The sequence below is a fragment of the Plectropomus leopardus genome, chromosome 1, assembly GCF_008729295.1.
Source record: "Plectropomus leopardus isolate mb chromosome 1, YSFRI_Pleo_2.0, whole genome shotgun sequence".
Lineage (NCBI taxonomy): Eukaryota > Metazoa > Chordata > Actinopteri > Perciformes > Serranidae > Plectropomus > Plectropomus leopardus.
The window spans coordinates 15740963-15760794 of NC_056463.1; the positions used below are offsets into that span (position 1 = coordinate 15740963).

The 19832-nt window shown below is 37.8% G+C and overlaps 1 protein-coding gene across 1 annotated transcript; it reads left to right on the top strand.

Moving 5' to 3' along the window:
* The first annotated feature begins 2896 nt into the window (after nucleotides 1-2896).
* sult5a1 (sulfotransferase family 5A, member 1) lies at nucleotides 2897-8247 on the top strand. Its single transcript, XM_042493606.1, has 6 exons — nucleotides 2897-3149; nucleotides 3381-3592; nucleotides 4235-4361; nucleotides 4474-4571; nucleotides 4888-5068; nucleotides 5970-8247. The coding sequence occupies exons 1-6, from the start codon at nucleotides 3011-3013 to the stop codon at nucleotides 6137-6139; spliced, it is 927 nt and encodes a 308-aa protein (XP_042349540.1). The 5' UTR covers nucleotides 2897-3010; the 3' UTR covers nucleotides 6140-8247.
* The last annotated feature ends 11585 nt before the right edge of the window (nucleotides 8248-19832 follow it).

Below are 19832 nucleotides of genomic sequence, written 5' to 3' on the forward strand. Positions count from 1 at the left end.
TTTATATTTGGAAGATGTATTGCTGATACCGACTTAGTGACAAAAGGACAAAATCAACAGTCACGTCATGATACAACCCGGGATTCATAAAGTGCATAAACAAACTATAGAAAAGAAAACACCTGATTAAAAACCTACATGTTTTTTATACATTGTATAAATAAAGTTTGTCTTTGTGCATGCAGTTAGTGACGCAAAGGCTCAGTTGACAGGACGAGGCGAGCGCTCTTCTTCTGCATTTCTGATATTAGGACAAAATAAAAATTAATAATACTCAGTGGTGTGCTGAACAGTTGTTTTTTTTTTTATGTTTTCTGGTCCATGAATTGGATCGGATAATACTTGAGTGTAATGACTGAAATAATGATTTTCTTCATGCCTGAAAGTGCACTAAAAGCCTATATTGACTCTAACATACAGAACAATAGGTGAAATGCTTTCTGGAAGTGTTGATTTATTGCTCCTGTCAACTCCGCCCTCTTATCTTCAAGGCTGCTTCTCCTATTACTCCATAAAGATGATGACAGTCACCAGTAAATTACGCCCACTTCACTATGTCAAAGAGTGAAACAAGGATTATCAAGTCATATCGTTTTGTGATGCACTCAGGTGTGTACAGGTTTTTATTTCATACAACCACCTCATTTAAGTGAATGTGGATGATCATTTTTGATGAGTTGTACAGCCTATGCTCAAGGACTTTGTTTAGGACTTGCAGCCCCTACAAACCAGTTAAGAGGTTAAGAGAGCTAATGTCTGGCAGAGATAATTATGAGGTCAAACAGTTGTACACTTTTCTCCTTATATATTCCTTCGTTAAGTAAACACAGAGATATCATCGCCCAGTATTATCAAAATGTGCCCCATCAAACAGTAGAGAGGACCATTAAAGGGTTAACACATACCATGCATGTCCTTTAAGCATCTCCATCACAAAGACTGAAGCGATGATTCAGTCGATAAAGCCTCCACCCTTCAAAGACCATTATCATTCTCTAGCTGCATCCTGAAAAATACTGGTCACAGTGAAATGGTGTAATTCTTCTTTCAAAATACTATACTTCAGTATTCTCAAGTAGTCTAATTATAGGCCTACATATTCCCGTACAGACCATTTTTATAAAAAATAGTTACCATCTAACAAGAAAGCAAGGGATCTCTGTCTGTCTTTCTTTGTGTCCTTCACAAATCTGGAGAACCGTTAATCCAACCTATTTTATATTTGGAAGATGTATTGCTGGGGACCCAAGGGTGTGCACTATCAAATTTGGTCACGCAACACGTTCAGTGTTTAGTTTAATATATTACTCAGTGTTAATATCATTTGAAATTAGTAAAGAGCTGGAACAAGTTGGTACAAATAAACACAAGATAATGTCAGTCAGAGTTTTTCTCGTCTTGAACTTTAAAGTCAGTATTGGGAAATGTAAGCATAAACTCAGGGTTCATGCTGTGAATAACAAATATTGTCAACTAGACCACTGTTAAACTTATTTGAAATTTCAGCCAGCAACTACTGTAACTCTGATAGGTAAATGATGGCCTTAAAAAAAAAAAAGTGTAGAAACTGGATACCAGCCAGCTGGCAGCAAAAGAGTCTGGCTGGCAGTTGTGATTATACATGGCAGGGGCCATGGATAGATGACTGAACTGGCCTACCTGGCAAAGGCCCAGGGCAAGTGTCAAGGGCCCGCTGGCCCCCACCTACAAGATGTCACTCAAGCTATTATGTAGTGACCAAGTGAAAATATTCACAAAGAGATGCAAAGGAACTGCATATAGAAATAAATAACTACAAAAATGGGCAAAACAACCACTAAGAAACACCAAACAACCACAAGGAGACAAGCAAACATCTACAAGGAGACACAATGCAACCAAAAAAGACAAAGTTACCAAGAACAGACATTAAATGACCTCAAATAGCCACAAAACAACAAAAAGACAAAAACACAGTACAAAGAGACAAACAGTTGCTTCAAAGAGACATGAAACAACCACATGGAGACACAAAGCAACCACAAAGACACACAAAATGACCAAATATGACAAAAATACCACAAAGAGTCATAAAATTACACAAAAAAAGACACAAAACCACCTCAGTCTGTGTGTCTTGCTGTTTCTTAGGAGAGATGGTGGGGCCTCTTGCATATTTGTGTCCAGGGGCCCATTGTCTCATAATCTGTCCATCTTTTGCATACAGAGTACCCTTGGAATGAGTCCTAAGACCCAGAAGAGAATTTGCATTTTTCGCACTCCTGGTTGCCTCGTCTCAGAGCCATTGTTTTTTTTATTTTTTATTTTTTGTTTAGATGCCTTCAATAAGGTCTGCTAAAGCTTTACAGACTTTTACAGACTTACAGACTTTCGTCCTATGACATAAAATCTGTCATTATTAATTTTTAATTTTGAAGTTTTATGTGTCTCACAAAAGACAGTTGCTGACAAATGGGCACATGAGACTTGACAAAGTCATCACACCAACACAGTTTACAGTCCCGTTGCATTAGGGATGTTAAGTCATGTGACCGGTGCAGTTTATTTTTAGCCTGTTAGCTTTTTACCTCTGTAAATCATAAAAGTGATGTTCACCTTTGAAGATTATCTTGCTGAACAAAACTTGTAAGCTTTATACAACATTTGTTTGCCACGGAGCTTATTCTCTACAAATTGCTCAAAAATCCAGTTTATAAATCCTCTAAGCTTTCTGATGAGAAAACCAGTGTGAGGCTAACTTCTCTGCGAGCCAACAGAAACACGTCATGGAGCACTCAATTTCAAGAAACACCCATCCTGTGAGACCAATTTAGGAGTACCATTTGCATTTCCTCTTTTTAGCTTATGTAAAGCCTCTGTGGTCACCGGTCTCTCTCACAGAGCAGATGCACAAAGACACAGAGTAGAGAGGCGCACAGTCAGAGCTACAGGGAGACAAACGCTAAAGGACAACTAGACAAGAGGCAGCTAAACAAGAGCAGAAAATAACGCACTTACATCAGCACTGGATATGGCTAGGTTAGATGTTATAGAGACATTTCATGGTATTTTATTTCCTGGACACCTGCACACCCAGGATTCTTTACAGCTTGCTCTCAAATTCCCGTTTGAGGACACGGATATCGTCATTGTCACCTATCCAAAGTCAGGTAAGAAGAGACGACAAACTGATCACGATATTTGGCACCTGCATGACGGGTGCCAAATATCGTGACAGCTTCTTGAGTAAGTAATTGCAGACATAATGTTGAAATTCATGTACGTCACCATGGCTGATATTGACACAATTCATGACTTAGTTTTTAGGATATATTTGTTTTTTTATGTTGTCATGAATGGATTAAATGAATGTCAGATACTCCTCTCTTTCCTCTCAACAGGCACCACATGGATGCAGGAAATTGTGACTCTCATATCCAACAGAGGGAATCCAGACTTATCCCAAACTGTCCCAAACTGGGCTCGGGCTCCCTGGTTGGAACATTATTATTTCACTGCAGTGCTGGAGGCATCACCCACCAGACCTCGAATCATCACCACACACCTGCCTTATCACCTGCTGGGACCTGCCCTCCAGGGCACCAAAGCCAAGGTCAGGTTTACAAACTTATGCAAACATTTGAACCACAGAGTCATTCTAGGCATAAATACAAATGTCGATTAAATCAGACCAATATCTAGGCTGATATTAGTTATTGCAAATATGTTGCATTAGTGTACTGTATATGTCAGACATTGTAAAACAGAAATGCCAAAAATTTTAAAAGATTATTGTAGAAAATAAGTCCTGTAGCAATAAACATTTATATTTACACGTTCCGTTCAGCATGATAATCTTCACAAATGAACACCATTTTTTGCATAAATGCAATCAACAGGCTATACACAATGCAAAAATCTGCAAGACCTTATTACAGACCTTTTTACATACATCTAACCAAAAAAACATCGACTCTGAGGCAAGGGATCTGGGACTACTAAAATTCTAACTAATTTCCATGTTTTAGGACTCACTCCTAGAGCAATCTATGTATGTTGCTTAAAACTTTTGAAAAAATAAATCCAGTGGATCCGTATTAACATTGATTTTTTATGTTATGTTATGTGTTCACACGTAAGGAAAGCACTATCAGAAAATTTGCCTTGAATAGATAACAGTTTTAGTGTCTGCCCCCCAAAATTGGTTGAGCTAAACACAAATATTCTGACGCTGTTGCTCTGTGTCATCTCACAGGTCATCTACGTGAGCAGAAACCCTAAAGATGCGGTAGTGTCCTTTTACCACTTCCACAAAATGGCCAACTTCCTTCCTGATGCTGGTTCATTTCCAGAATTTTTAGATCAGTTTCTGGAGGGCACACGTGAGTTGATGTCAGGACAAAAAAGTGCATTTATTTTGTTTGTTTTTAGAGGATGTGGAAACTTAAGCTCTGCAGCCAGAAGTTAAATCTGTTATACTTTTATTTGTTCCAGTGTGCTATGGCTCCTGGTTTGACCACATTAAAGGCTGGACCAGTCAGACAGCAACTATGGACAACCTGCTTTACATGACCTACGAGGAGATGTCGTTGGTACAAGAAAATTTATAATTCTTTATTATTCTCACACTTAAACGTTAATAAGCTTATATTTTTAAATGGACAGCTATGTGTACAATTTCTTGTAAATTGGTTATTGATCTTGTTCCCCAAATTCATGGGCTGGGGAACATTTATAAGACAAAGTGGAAGTTCAACATGATAAAAATTTTGTTTACACTGGAGTCACTTCTTCAAACAAACAGTTTATGTACTTAGCATTAAAAGGAAGTCATTGCACTCTGCTTACAACAATACTAAAGTGTGTTGCATTAAATAAATAAATAAATTATCATCCTCCTGCTGTCAGGATCTACATGCAGCCATAAAGAGGGTGAGCGCTCACCTACATTGTCCCCTGCTGGAGGACGAGTTCAACAGCTGTGTGAAACACTGCAGCTTCAGCCACATGAAGGACAACAAGATGGTCAACTACACCCTGGTTAATGAAGACATCATGGACCATAGCAGGGGCTCCTTCATGAGAAAAGGTGGGATTTGGCTCTGTTGTATGTGGATAAAATAAACACAGTTGAATAATTGTGTCAATAATAATATTATGTCAATATTATTATATAATTTAAATGTAAAAAATGTTGTTACATAATTGGAAACTGCTGCCAATTAAAACATTATTTACAGGTCTTTCACTGCAGTAGTTCAGCCCTGAGGGTCGCCACATCCCAAGGGCTCTCAAGAGATTCTTTAATCTCGTCAGGCCTCTAAAAATAATTCAGATGAAACAAAATAAGTTTGATGAGAAATGCAAATTTTAAATTGGCATGTTTCCCAGATTGGCAGACTATTTATTTGTTGAAATACTAACTTAAGATGTTTCCCCAAAACTTTATAATTGTTGTTTATATTTATATAAAAATTTAGGTTTGTTTATACCGTCATTAACATTAAAGATCCAGTGTATAGCGATTAGAGAAATACTGTATATAGGTGGGAATTAGTAAGTTCTCTTAAATGTATAATCAATAGGAATTGTGTTTATGTTACATTAGAACAGAATTTAGAGCTGTTTATATCTACACAGGGAGTGAGCCCATTATGTTGCACTGTCATGTTTCTACAGTAGCCCAGAACGGACAAACCATACACTGACTCTTTATAGGACCTATCATATGTTCACACCGACCCCTGTCTGTGATGAGAGGAGCAGAAAAACACTGATTCTTTCAGCTGGTTGTAATCTGTGATCCTGACTCGTAGATGCCACTAAATCCTATGACTTCTGTACACAGTGCTCCTTGAAAAGTCTTCTTAAAATTTGTAAATAAAAGAGTCAATGGGCCTATATTTAAAATTATCATCAGCTGAGAGGAATAAAAATGCACATATTTGGCATTTAATTAAATCTCATCCTGTTCCCCTCCTACAATTTAGGTAAGATTGGAGACTGGAAAAACATGTTCACAGAGGAGCTGGATCAATATTTCAAATGCGTCTTCAAGTCCAAGATGGCGGACTGCACTTTGGAGTTTGTGTGGGAGGAGCGGCTTAAAGAGGAGACAGAAGCTAATGAACAAATCCCACAGAAAAACACAGAAATGTGAAAAAGCTGGAGGAAGATGAATCATGTGAAGATGGATCATTAGTGGATGTGTTTCTCTAAATTGTATTTTAAATTATTTAAAGTATAGTTTTTGGCATGCATAGTCAATGCATCTTTTGTATAATCTTGCTTTTATTAATGCATCTGTATATAATTTAATTCTTGTGATATATTTAATCTTTTGATTATTATTATAACGTACAGATAAATCTCATCTGAATTATTTTATAGTTGAACATAACCCTGGTCCAGATTATTTGTTTTTGGTGCAGAACAAGTGCACTTAAGGTTGCTAATGTGCAGTACAAGCAAATAAATTGACAGTTATGTAAGCAGAACGACAATGAGCTGAGGGGGAAGGACAGGTCAAAGGTTTTAATATAAAGCTCCTCGTCCAGAGGGCTGAGCCGACCTTGTGTGTCCTGTCACTTCACAAACTCAAAGTAAAGTGTTGTTCTTCCTCTAGTTTCCATGTACTCCACAGCTTTGATCAAATCCTGTTGCGCGCATGTGTGCGTGTGTTTAAGAGCAAACATATGGTACAGAGTGTGCAGAACAAACTGTGCTCTGTGACTGCATGCTGAACTGATATCTGGTGAAAAGCAGCAGTCTGGTAAAGGTTGATGAGCATTAATCCACAGTTAGAGTTGAAATTGTTTTCTATATTTATGTTTATTTATGGTAATTTAGATGTCAAAACAGTTGGAATCATCTTCTACTTAAAAATGACTTGTACATGGGTATAGCTGGGTGACAACTCTGGAGATTGATTTTACTCCATGACTGTCATTCTATTAAGAATGTTTGTTTTTTGTCTGGCATGTGTTTTTGAATCCCTCAGGACCCAGCTCAGATTATTTTAGCATTGTGTTTTGATTTAAAACTGAATTTCTAAATTAATTTGCAGGATTTAAACAAATTAAAGATGTACTTCACTTATAAGCACTATTAAAGTATGTTGTAGTTAAAGGAACACTTTGCCCCTAAACTGTGGGTTAACAGCTAGCTAGGCTCTCTCCAATAGTACTTTGCCGTACTAGCCTTTTTGTTGCATAGATTTCTAATAGTACCTAGATATCTGACCAAAGATGGTACCTAAAAATTACAATGGAGTGGCTCGCTCATAGACAACTCATTGTGACGATTTCATGGATTTGTAAAATTTAAAATGTTTAAAGTTTGAAAAAAATCACAATAGAGTCAAAACTGACTTTGACTGCAGTCCCAGCTGTGCTGTTGACAGTCTTACAGGCGTCTCTTTTATAATGGTGGTCTCTGGGAAAATGCTTTTTGGGCCGCAGGGTATTTTTTATTCCAATACCACGGTAGGCCACTGGGAAAAATTGGCTGCTTTCCTGGAGGCCAAACTGTTTCTGACTTGTAAAAACAGAGGCCGAGCTCAAACGGTAAAACTAAGCAGTGCTGATTAAATATGTTAGTAAGTTAATGCTACTAACAGGTATTATATAAAAAAAACCTAATTAAAGTTAGAATTAATAAAACAAAAAAGAAACTTTTTAAATATCTCTGAATAAACATACTCAGACACAACACTTATCAAGACAGTTGGCTTGTCTATTATTGTCCTGAAATATGACACAGTCTGGAGCCAAGATAATGACCTTTAGACCAGAGTCTCGTCTGAGCATCACGGGAAGCTGAGGCAGACACAGTGTCACAGACATGATCAAGGGGAGTTCCAAACATCATGAGAGAGAAGTGGATATTGTATCTTCAAGGGAAACAGAGTTTTAAAGAAATATTTGCATAAGAAGCATAAAATTGCACTGCTATGGATACATAGGGAAACCCTAGTCAGTCACCATGTGGGTTTTTGATTAGCAATACAATGCCAGATCATAGAGCTGAGTAATAAACCGCATAAAAGCACAAGAGCTTTGACCCTCTGATCTCATGCAATAAGTCCTACTTCATCCTGTTGCTCAAATACAATATTTGTTAAGAGGTTAATATTGTAACCTCTGAGTTATACCTTCTGTAAATACATATAATATATCCTCTGTACATCATCTTCTGGAATTTCTGTTTCCTAAAAAAGAAAAGAAGATTCCTTGCATTTTTTTTCCTTATTGCATTGTGTACATATATAGAATATGACTCATTGTCTAGTTGTCAAAATAAAGGGAAAGAGGAATTAAATAGAGGAAATCCTGACATTGTAATTTGTGACTGTCATTTAGAGGTTTGACTCAATATTGACCTAAACAAAAGATGAAACTACCATGACACTGTTTGACATGTTGTTAAAATAATAATAAATAATAAAAGAAGTAGATTTAATATTAGCAATAAACATTAAACAATGGCAGCTAAGTTGAGCAGTATGATCCACTGGTAAATAAATTAAAAAGAGTCCAGTTGCTTAGATTATATCTTGTCCTGTTTTAAAATTTAATATGATGGAAAATGTATTGATCCTGCAAAAGAAAGTTAATAGATTCAAGATGGTCATTCTAAACGAGACTGGCAGATAGACAGCTGAATTATATATATTTTCATGGAAAACATGGACATATATTAGAGTAGGTTTTGACAGTAGAGCATGTGTTTCAAAATGCTAAAAAAAAACAACAGAGAATCAGATGACAAGGTGTGTCGTCTAAAATTTAAATGTGAATGTAAAATTGGTTGGTCAAGCATTTTTCCAACTATAAAGGCAAACTTCAGCAATTTTACACAACAAAGTCTTTTCATAGATGTTGGGGAGAACGACTAGTGGTGGGTGAAAATGAACAAACAAATTTCTTTGTAGTGTCTGGTATGTACCAGGTCAGTCTGTCCAACATCTGACATTACTGTTGGAATATCATTACTCCATATGCAAACGCTGAAAAAGCTTTTTGTAGATTATCCAGCATAAGTGGGACACTTTTTTTCTGTAAGTAATGCTGCTGTTGAATCTATTCAAATGTCATATTTCAGTACCGTGGTTCATCTCTACTAAATTGAAATAGCTGCAAAAATCTCTGATATGGGCTTCAAAACCTGGAGAAACGAAGCCTAAATTGCCTAAATTTTCAGACATCTGAGGTCAATTCTTTAAAAAAAAAAAAAAGTTGATTTCAACACAAAGCTAAAACTAAACTAGATGCTGTCTGAGAGGTAAGACAACAATCTATTTTTTGGGAAGTGGTGAAGGTTGTTTTAAAGATGTTTGAAGTGAACCCAGAGTTATGAAACCTTTATGTTTATTGTCTCTTGCCTTTTCAAGACGTGGTGTAAAAGCCTGCTTCATGAAACAATCATTACTCCTACCTGTGGACTTCTGTAAGAGGGTGGCCTCAGGTGGAACTCTGTAAATTAGATTCAGCAGCTCAGAGAGCCCTATGGAGATAATGAAAATTATACAAAGACTCCCTACCTTTTTCCGTGAAATAAATGTATCCTACAGAGAGTCAATTTATGGCATAGAATTTTTCTATTTTAAATGATTCAGAGTTTCCCGTTTTCTATAAAAGTCTTTTGTCTCTTTCTCTACTTTCACCTTCTGTCACTGATCGGAAATAAGCTGCTAATAAAATCCATATATGGTCACACTCACACACACACATGCACAAACATGTGTCATTGCAGTATTCACGCTCTTTGCTGCACACACACTCACACATTTCAGCAATGTGAGAAGCCACTTCACACTTCTCTATATATCTGTCTTCAGACTGTGCTGAGGGGAAGGAAGTTGAAGGGTAATGCTGGTGTCAGTGTAATTGCCTCAGATCACGAGGGTTCAAAACCACAGACTGTACAAATGTGGGTTTTCTGTTTGTTTGTTTGTTTGTTTGTTTTTTTATAAATGATGATTATTGTTATTGGTGCTGCCAGTCTTTTTTGGGTGAGAAAGAAAATTTGAGCTGTTAAAAGACTGTTATCAACTGTTAAAGTCTTGAAAGACAAATTCATCAAACTAAAAGGCCTTAATTGTTGTTTTAACTAATTTTATGAATGTGTCTTGCATTAATTTCACACAAATGAGCCGAACAAGCATCACTCAGCCAGCTGTCACTGTACTCTGGACAACATGGGGAAGTTCAGATTTCATAACAATAGGCTATAAAAACGAAATTTTGTTGTGTGGCTGAAACCTGTACGATTTTCTTGCAAAACGTTTATCAAACTCTGCATCACGGGAATCATGGCAGAGAAATACACAACTGGCCAAGAAAACTTACAAACAAATGAACTTCCGTTGTACCCTTGTTTCATTCTACCTAAACATTTGGGCAAAATTGCTGTTAACCCTAAGTAACTTATGCTGTTTTATTTTTTTTCGTTCTACTTTGATTATTGTTAAAGTGGTCTTAAATTCAAATCCGATTGGCTCTTAAAAACTCTTAAGTCTTACTTTCCTTAAACTGATGATAACTGTAAAAAACATGATGAACCATTAAGATTAATGCAACACAATCTTACTCCGAACTCATCACATCCTCTCGTTGCTGACCTTCTGCATCAACCTATGACATTCGAGGATGCCACTGCTAAGGTGATGTCCACAAATGCATGTGGTGGGATGATATCATGGTGGGATGACACAGCAGGTCACCATGATGTCCACAAATGCACGTGTGGTGCCGTGTGTGGTCAGATGAAGCAGCATGGTCCCTATATGTTCACACAACAGCGTGGACTATCATGACGGTTGGGTTTAGGCACCAAAGTCACGGACAGTTCGGTTTAGGCAAAAGAGGCACATTGTAAACTGTAGAAAACTATCACACACAGGCGCATTACAGAAACTGACTGTTTCTGTTTAGCTGTATCACAAAGCTGTTGATTGTCACTGACATGAATGAGAAAGCACCTGGAGGTTTGAGTATGGATGAAGAAATGACATGATATGACTCCTTTTGCCACTAGGTGGCCTTGTTTATCCAGCACACATCACTGTGTCACTGTGAGCGCATTTAGGAAAGACCCACTTAGTTAGATGTTTCAAGGTAACTCGACTTTACTGGATGCATAGGCCTGTATATAGGCTTAAAAGGATCATAGAGATGCTCAAGCTTGAGACAAAAAGGTCAGTTTATACATGGTGGACAGCGCGACTCAGCCTGTGGAGACAAGCTGTGTTGCTCTGGAGTTCATAATTGATAAGTACTGAAAATCAGAATATCTTGGCATCTCTTTTTTACCAATTCTAATCTTTTAAATCGGTCTCTCCTAGGTTTCCCAACTTTATGGAAATGCAAAAAATAATCACTGTAATACTGGAGAATGACCTAGAGATACAAAAGTATTTGAGTCAGCAATGTAAAAGGCACAATCTCACACATACTGTAAATTGCAAGACATTCTCATCCTAAATCCTCATCCGAAACGTGTTCTCATCTGAGGCCATCTTGCCGCATTCCAGTTGGATGCGGAAGGTGGCTTTTGGTGTCATGCTCGTTCGCAAAAAGCCGTGACAGTGCGGACATATGTGGAGCATGACAAAGGCTTCATTTCCACCAAGCAGTTTGGTTTTGTTCAGTTCATTACACACTGAGCTGCGTTCACACTACAAGCAACAGCGTGATCAGCTACATTATTTAAAGTCACTGTTGAAGTGTTGCTCCAGTGCTCTTTAACCTATTCAAGTCATCACTTGCCACAAAGTAACTCGACTAAATGTCATTTAAAATTTGCATTTGGTCATAAACATATTTATGATCATGATCAATATCTGAGCCCCACTGCATCCCTGTGTGCACCACAATTTACATAAAGCTAGCATAGCATCAGCTAACTGAACCAAATAACACAGTGCAGCAGCTAAAAACAAACAATATTATTAGTTGAAGCTTCACTGCATTGTTGAAGGGCCGAAAGTAGTTGAGGTCAGCTCAACACCTGTCAGCCACAACAACTATCGGGCATCAGTTTGTGGCATCATGTGACTGGCTTCCATTGAAAATGAACTGTAGTCTGTTGCTCATAATGTGAATGCAGTATTAGAAACAATATTTCTGTTTGTCAAATGCTGCATATCGTACCAACAGAACTCTCCCGTTTCATAATGTTTTTCGTTGCCCCTCTGTTGAGGTACTTAGCACGCGCTGATCTATAACTCAAAGGTGGAGCTACAAACACTGAAGGACGTTTATTGGTCAATTGAGACTCATGGCTCTTGCTCGATGGACTAAGTGCACAAACCCACTCTTTTTAAATAATATATTGATTGCGACAGAGACTCTAAACTATTTAGCCTGTCTTTTGGTTGTTGTGAAGGAGCAGACATTCCTCTGCATCATCAGAGAAGTGGATACACTGAGCAGGCTCAATGCAGCAGTGAGAAACAGCTGTGCTTTCATGTAAGAGCACTGTCAGAACAGATCAAGGGTTTAGGTACATGTCCATATGGGTTACGTACCGGTTCTTAAGGTACTACACCTTAAGTGTTTGGTGGAATTGCAGCTAAAGTGTCTTTGATAATCTGGAGATAAAAATGGTCTGCAGATATACTATATTTGTGTGGTTCTGCTAATTCAGAGTGAAACTGTTGCACGGTGAAGGGAGTCCACCTGTCTGACACTGATACATCCTTGGTTCAATGCGTAGCTCTGCCCAGTTGCATAAGTTGTTTTGGCAGTGTTGCCCTTGTAGTTTTTAGGGAAGGATGAATGTGCATATTGACAGAGCCACTGTGGAAAGCATGCTTATCTATTTTTCTGCAGTATAGGAACATGACAACCTATGTGAAGATGCTGTACGAGAGAGTTGCGTGCACTGTATACATCGTTTAATGACACCAGAATGGCCATGACAGCAAAGAATTTATATACTGACTGCTCTTGTTCTGTAAATGTCTTCAAACAGCTTTGCTGGGGGGCAAAAGCACAGAGCAGTACCTCTCGACAAAGGAACAGCACCTATTCATTTGTAGGGCAGCTGAACATACTGTTCAGGCCACTTCTTATGAATTACAGAGGCATTTTATCTGGTCAAATTTATTTCGATAGATATTTTTCTTATGTGTTATTGAAAAAGTTCCTGGCACAAATACAATGCTTTTTCATGTAGACTCTAACCAGGATTTGCAAGCATTGTTTACCCCTGATAAGAGAAGACTAATGAGACCAGGAGGTCTGAATGGAGTCATATCAGGGGGTTGTGCATGGACAGGAGAAGGTGAGACAGTCGTGGCTTTTGCATGCCATTTAATTCCTGTCAGTTTCATCTTCCTCTCCACTGATCCCTTCCCCCATGTTAGACACTACCTATACAGCTACATAGGAAACCACATGTGTGAATGACTGTACATTTCTGTGATGTATTGCGAGAGGAAAAAGAAGACCTTGAGCTTTAAATGTTTGCATGAAAATGGTCACATCTCAATAGAGTATTTTGAGCACGTGGCCTGCTTGATCGTTTGCTTACATCTGCCGTCACACAGGTGACAAACGGAGAGCACAATTTGCTGCAGATATTCTGGTTTGGAACTATGATAAGAGCTATATAAAAATACTTTTAGTTTGTTTACTTTATTATTATAGTTATTTTGTAAAAAATAAAATAAAACCCCTTAAGGAACTGTTTTGATGCAGAAATTTGTCTTGTATTACATTGCAGTGCTATTAAACTGTCAACATGTACAATAGATTACTTTAATTATGAGTAATTACTATTACTCAGGACTGAGGAGAAAAAACTTAATCGCAACATCCCTAATTATATTTTACTCAATTTTTGCCAATAAGTCCCCCTAAATCGTACATACTAAACATTTAAGGTTCCCGATTTAAAAAGATGGATGATTGTGAACAAACACCAGGAGGAGAGAGAGATCAGCACTACAATGGCTCAGTTAGAGCGTCCTAATATTTTGACCTCATGACTGCTTTGATGTTAGAGCCGTCTGTTTCCTGATGAGATCAGTTTAATATTTGAAGGGAAGTATCATTCATGACCAAGCAAGCAGACATGAATAAAGGTTATCTATGACTCTATGACTAATACAAGACAGAGTAAATCCCTTTTTTGCAAGCAGTGGAAAACCGTCCATCGGGTGATACAGTTGGTCATATCTGTGGCATTACTGCCCTGTGAAAAGCTTGATGTGTTTGTGGTAAGTACAGTAAATATGAAGGTGCGTGATGAAGCTCAGAAAGCTCCAGTTTCCCAGTTACACACGAGGACAGAGTACATAACCTGGCAGCTGAGTACACATTATGCTTCAGACAACAGACCGGCTCACAGAATACCATTTATTTCTATCAGTTCCACCTCAAAGCTCCATTCTTGTGTTTGATGATTAAATCTACAGACGGACAATATCAGCAGTGCTTGTGCCTTGATGCTGAGCTTTTGTTTAATATGCAAAACAATAACAAATAACTGTACGTGCCGGGATGAATGAGCAGAGAGCACCACATTTAATGGCTTATCTAGTATGGGTTTGGGAAAAAAATTAATACAGACCTTTTTCATAAATTATTAATGCAAATACGAAAACCAGATACATTTTGTGAGTGATGTGAGAAACGTTATCTTTAAAACTTTCTCTCATTAGATAAAACAGATGATTTTTTTTTTTTTTTTATCACCAGTGACAATTTACAATTTAGAAGTTAATAAAAGTTAATAGAAGTTAATACATTTCAATATATGTTATGGCATTACTCAGAATACTGCAAAATGTTTAAAAGTCACAATATTAAGGGGAGCCCTCTAACTCAGCTGGTAGAGTGTGGTGTGCCCCATATGTACGGGGGTCTTTGCAGAGGCCAGCCGGGTTTGATTCCAACCCATGGCCCTTTACCACATGTCGAAATATTGCAATATTGTGTTGTGATAATGTCATATCATGGTGCCTCAGGTTATGCACACCACTGATATCTCATAATGGCCACAATTATAGATAATAACATTAATATTTAGAGTCATTATTATAATACACCGATTATAAGTTCCTTTCAAAAAACATTTTTACACGGTGCTTTACAGAACCAGGATTAAATAAAAAAAATACTTGTACATAAATAAGTACTCCACTTCTAAATCTCACACACACTCTTTTTTGTTAACCTGAGACTGTGGCCTCTTTCTATACCAGGGTCTCTACAGTTAATTAAGCATGTGCACGTATTAAGTAAAAGACAGCATAAGGTTCAGTGGTAGGTTTAAAAATTTGTAACAGCAGAAATGTGGACGTTCACTCATCAGAGCTTGATGCAGTTTGACAAAAAATAAATAAGAAGATGGGTAAATAAAATTTAATACAACAACAAAAAAAAAACCAGATTTAAGTCTATTTAATGATTTTTAAAGGTTCAGTATGTAGGATTTAATGGGATCTAGATGTGAAGTTGAGTTGGCACTGGAGCTAATGACTCCTGCTGAGAAAAATCACTGTTTTGCGGTTGAGTGCGGTGCACGAGAAGGTAAGCTGAAGTGAGGCTAGTAAATAAACAGCTAAAGCCAAGAGGGCCTGAGATTAAAACAGGCTTTTGTTATCAGATAAGATCATTTTATCCATGAAGCTCTTAAGCAGACATGGTTCATAATTGTTTGATAATGGTAATAAATTAATAATACTAATAATTGCAGAATGTACTTGCTAAACGGCTGTCAGCTGCAGTCTTTGTGGTGCTAACTTTCTAGCTGAGACACAGGTGACCCAAGGCACCGCAAAATTTTTATTCTCTTTTCTTTTCTCAGTGATATATATTCATACATATCCAAATTCTGTGACTGTCTTAGGAGATGGGCCTGTGACATGTCGACTAGGAGGAACTTGAATATATTTTCTTTTTTCTCACTTAGTAACTGAAAAAAGCAAGACACATTTAGTATAGTCTTACAATAACAAATGTATCTGTGTGCACATACAACATGCTAACACAATATTCATCAAACAAACTAATTCTTCTTTAAACTGCAGCAAGAGACTGTTCTCATATTGACTTCAGTCAGTGCTCTGCAGGAGTGACAGAGCCAGAGAGAGTACACTCTGAGACTGGTAGAAAGTAATGGCCCTTGACAGGGATATTAATATTTTAGAAGCCATAGAGGAGAACCTCCTGCCACAGACCTGCTAAAACGAACTTCCTCCAACAGTTACATTTTTGTTTTACCTAAAAATGCACACACAAAATAAAAACCTTACTGAGAGGTTGAAAAGATAGCTTGCTTTAAAATCTCATTCAACTGCCAAAATGACATCACTGACAGTAAACCAAGACACGGTCCTGTATGCAGTGGCCCTACATGGACTGCTAATGCGCTCAGGGTGCTCCTCTTGTACAAAAGTTAAGTCTGTGTCCTAGTCATCCCAATTAGATGCTTTAAAGGGATAGATCACCCCCAGGATGAGAAATACATATTTTTTTCCTCTTACCCGTAGTGCTATTTATCAATCTCGGTTGTTTTGGTGTGAGTTGCTAACTGTTGGAAATATCAGCCATAGAGATGTCTGCTTCTCTCCAATATAATGTAACTGGTTGGCACCCAACTTGCGTTGCTCGAAGTGCCAAAAATACATTTGAGAAACTCAACAGCAATTTCTCTCTCAAGAAATCATGACCTGGTTACTCACAATAATCCACAGACCTTGTGTGCAGTTTCATGTAGGAACTTTTTTCTTTCTACCAAACCACACCTGCCAACTGTATCCTCGCACAGAAGGAATCTGCATACTCAGATGAGAGGCTGGTGCTCCCACCAGTTCGAGATGTCACCCTTAATGCCTTCCTCCTTGGCTGAGCTTTGACGTTCTAGCTCAGTAGTCAGTAGTGAAGGTGAGCTAGCGGTAGATGCACGTAAATACTGCATCCATAATGTTCCTCAATTCATTTATTCAGGAGTTGCCTTTCATTTGTCACCTGTCAGTAGACAGTGTTGGGGTAGGCAGATTAATTTTTGCTGTCACTTGGCAAAAATCTCATAATAAACCTTGAGTTTTTTGTAATTCAAGTTGTCTGAGAAAAAATAGACTTTTGCGCTTCCTCTTGGCTCTTTTTTTCAGCCTTTAGAAAATCTAGGCTGCGAGGGGACACTTTGGCCATTCACAGGCTGTTTCACAGGGAAGGTGTTAATATTGGCTGTTGAACAAATGCAGAAACGTGTGCAAGTGCCTTTGGTGGAAGCCTGATTCAATGGTGGAGAATCCTGCAGTTGCTATTCCAGTATTAGCAGAGCCTACCCACATTGCAAAGCAACCAAGAAGAAGAATAAGGACTTATCAAAAAGGGAGTCTATGAGAGTCTGTCAATAAACAAAACACATACTGTGCCAACATGAGCAGAGCGTGTCAGAGAGCTCATAGTTTAGCACTCTGCTAACCAGAGCCAAGGGCTCACAGCTGCGGCTTTATGTTCAAGTTTATGTAGCCAATATAAACAAGAAACTAAAATCACAGTTTGTCCTCTGCCTCTTCTTGCAGAAGCTCCAGAGAGCAACACCCAGTGCATGACCATAGCATCCAGAATCGAGCCAGTGCAAACCACAGCTCTGGGGACCAGACAGCCCCAACTCCCTGCCAGATCAGCTAACACGTTAGTCCCAACACCTCGCTGTGACGCCTGGCACACAGAGGGTTTATGTAGGCAAAATCTGAGCCTTCATACCTGCCTAAAGACACTCCGGCCATGACTTAATTTTTCACATCAGTTCACTTCGCAAATTTCAAGAGACAGACAGATGCTAATAGAGCTTGGACAAATAATCAGTGTAAAATATTTACATTTTATTTCAATATGTTATCAATATACACTGGCACCAGTATTACAACATAATAAGCTTTGATCTACCTTTGCATTAGAGCAATCATGATTACTCTAATTGTTTCTTTCTTGCTCTAAGTGCATCATAAAAACTGTGGCAAATATATAATTTAGAGTATATATTTAACTCTCCTTGGGGAGATAAAGTAATTAAAGAAAGGACCATATGTGAGGGTCCCTGCAGGAAATCAATGCATTTCTGCTGGAGGTTTGTTGTTTAATTCAGTAGTGGTTTTCTCTTTGGAAGCTGTATATTGAAGTTTAATAACTCTAATGTACAGATTAAATAACATAAATTTGAGTAACGAAGTATGACAGTAACAAAGAATATCACCCTCTTCACTTCTATCCCTTACACTGAAAGAGACCCAAAGTAATTAAACCAGTTGTCTCAGCCTTGCACTTTGATTTTTCCACCCCTTATCGGATTCTTTCTCTCATATTGTATTAGACAGACAGGCAGCTGTCACCCCACTTTTCTGGTGTGGAGAAAAAATATTTGTTGTCAAGACAGTTCATGATCTGTGGCAGAGTGGACACATCTGCCAGACGAAAATATCTTTCAAATCCTGTTGCTACTGGTGGGGAAAAAAAAACATCTGCGGGCAAAACCTCAGATTCTGAGTTGTGTCATTCACATTTATCAAATCATCAACTTGTGCTTCCACACTGATGACTGCACATGTCATCTCATCAAGTACTCTTTCAAAAAGTAGCTTTGTAACAGAGAAACATCACATGTGGGCACAGCAGTTGACCTTTAAAATAAACAAGTCCTCCAAATTAAATCAGGGGATTACCCTGTCTTTAAAACCTGTCGTTCAGAACGGCATGTTTTCGTTCCTTTCTTTTTTTTTTTTTTTTTTGAAGAACAGTGGAAGGCATATAAATCACAGAGCAACCAAGAATTCTTCGAAAAGAATAAGGCACGTTGCCTCCAAAACCACGAGTGCGACCAGGACAAATTATCCTATAGTTTTTTACAAGTTAAAATTGTGGGAGTGGTGGCAATTTTTTGAGAAAGTTTTGAGAATATTTTTCAGCTCCTCTCCACTCTAACACACACTCTGCCTTTGATCTCCTCCACTCTAACCTTGCCTATAAGAAATCATTGTACCACAGTTATAAAGATTTGGATAACAATAATGTTCCTGCTGAAAGCATCTGCAGTACTAAAGATTTGAAGAACAATAGTATGGCTGCTGAAGAATCCACATTAAATAGAGAAGGTCATTCTGTCAGCTAGAAAATGTCACCAGAATGAACTATTACCTCTATCAATGTACATAAAAGTAGAGTAGAGCAGCTCCTTCTGTGATGTAGAAAATATGAAACTGAATGGTCTACTTGTAAAATGTAATTAAAGGTAGAGTACGACATTCTGTTAGTTGGTCATTCTGATAGATATTCCCTACCTACCTTTATAAATGTAGATAAAAGCAGAGTAGATCCTTTTGTTAGATGGGAAATTTTATTAAATTGACCTACTACCTCAATCAATGTAGATAAAAGTAAAGCAGATACTTTTGTCAGATAGGAAATATCAATCAGAATGGCCTACTGCCTCTGCCAATGTAGATAAAACTAGAGTAGATCAGTTTATCAGATAGTAAATATCCAGCAGAATGACCTACTTTTTCCATAAATGTAGTTAAAAGTAAAGTAGCTCATTCTGTCAGGTAGGAAATGTCATCCGAATGACCTACTCATTCTATAAATGTAGTTAAAAATAGAAAATGCATTTCTTGCAGAATGTGGATGCCTAAAGGTGAAAGGAATTCAAAACCATGTCTGAAAATGGAGAAATACATTACAAATTACCAGAAACATCTGAAAAACTGAAATGAAAGCTGAACTGCTTTAAATTGTGCTTTTAATATGAATGCTGAATCAGCATTTACAGTAATAAATGCAACGAATAATATTTGTCTGCACTTTGCATTGCAGGCACCCTAGATAAAGGCAAATATGAGA

Coding starts and splice junctions, on each gene's coding strand:
- sult5a1 (XM_042493606.1), top strand. CDS start 3,011: ATGGCTAGGTTAGATGTTATAGAGACATTTCATGGTATTTTATTTCCT. Junction 4,362..4,473: donor TCAGTTTCTGGAGGGCACAC/GTGAGTTGATGT, acceptor TATTTGTTCCAG/TGTGCTATGGCTCCTGGTTT. Junction 5,069..5,969: donor GGGCTCCTTCATGAGAAAAG/GTGGGATTTGGC, acceptor CCTACAATTTAG/GTAAGATTGGAGACTGGAAA.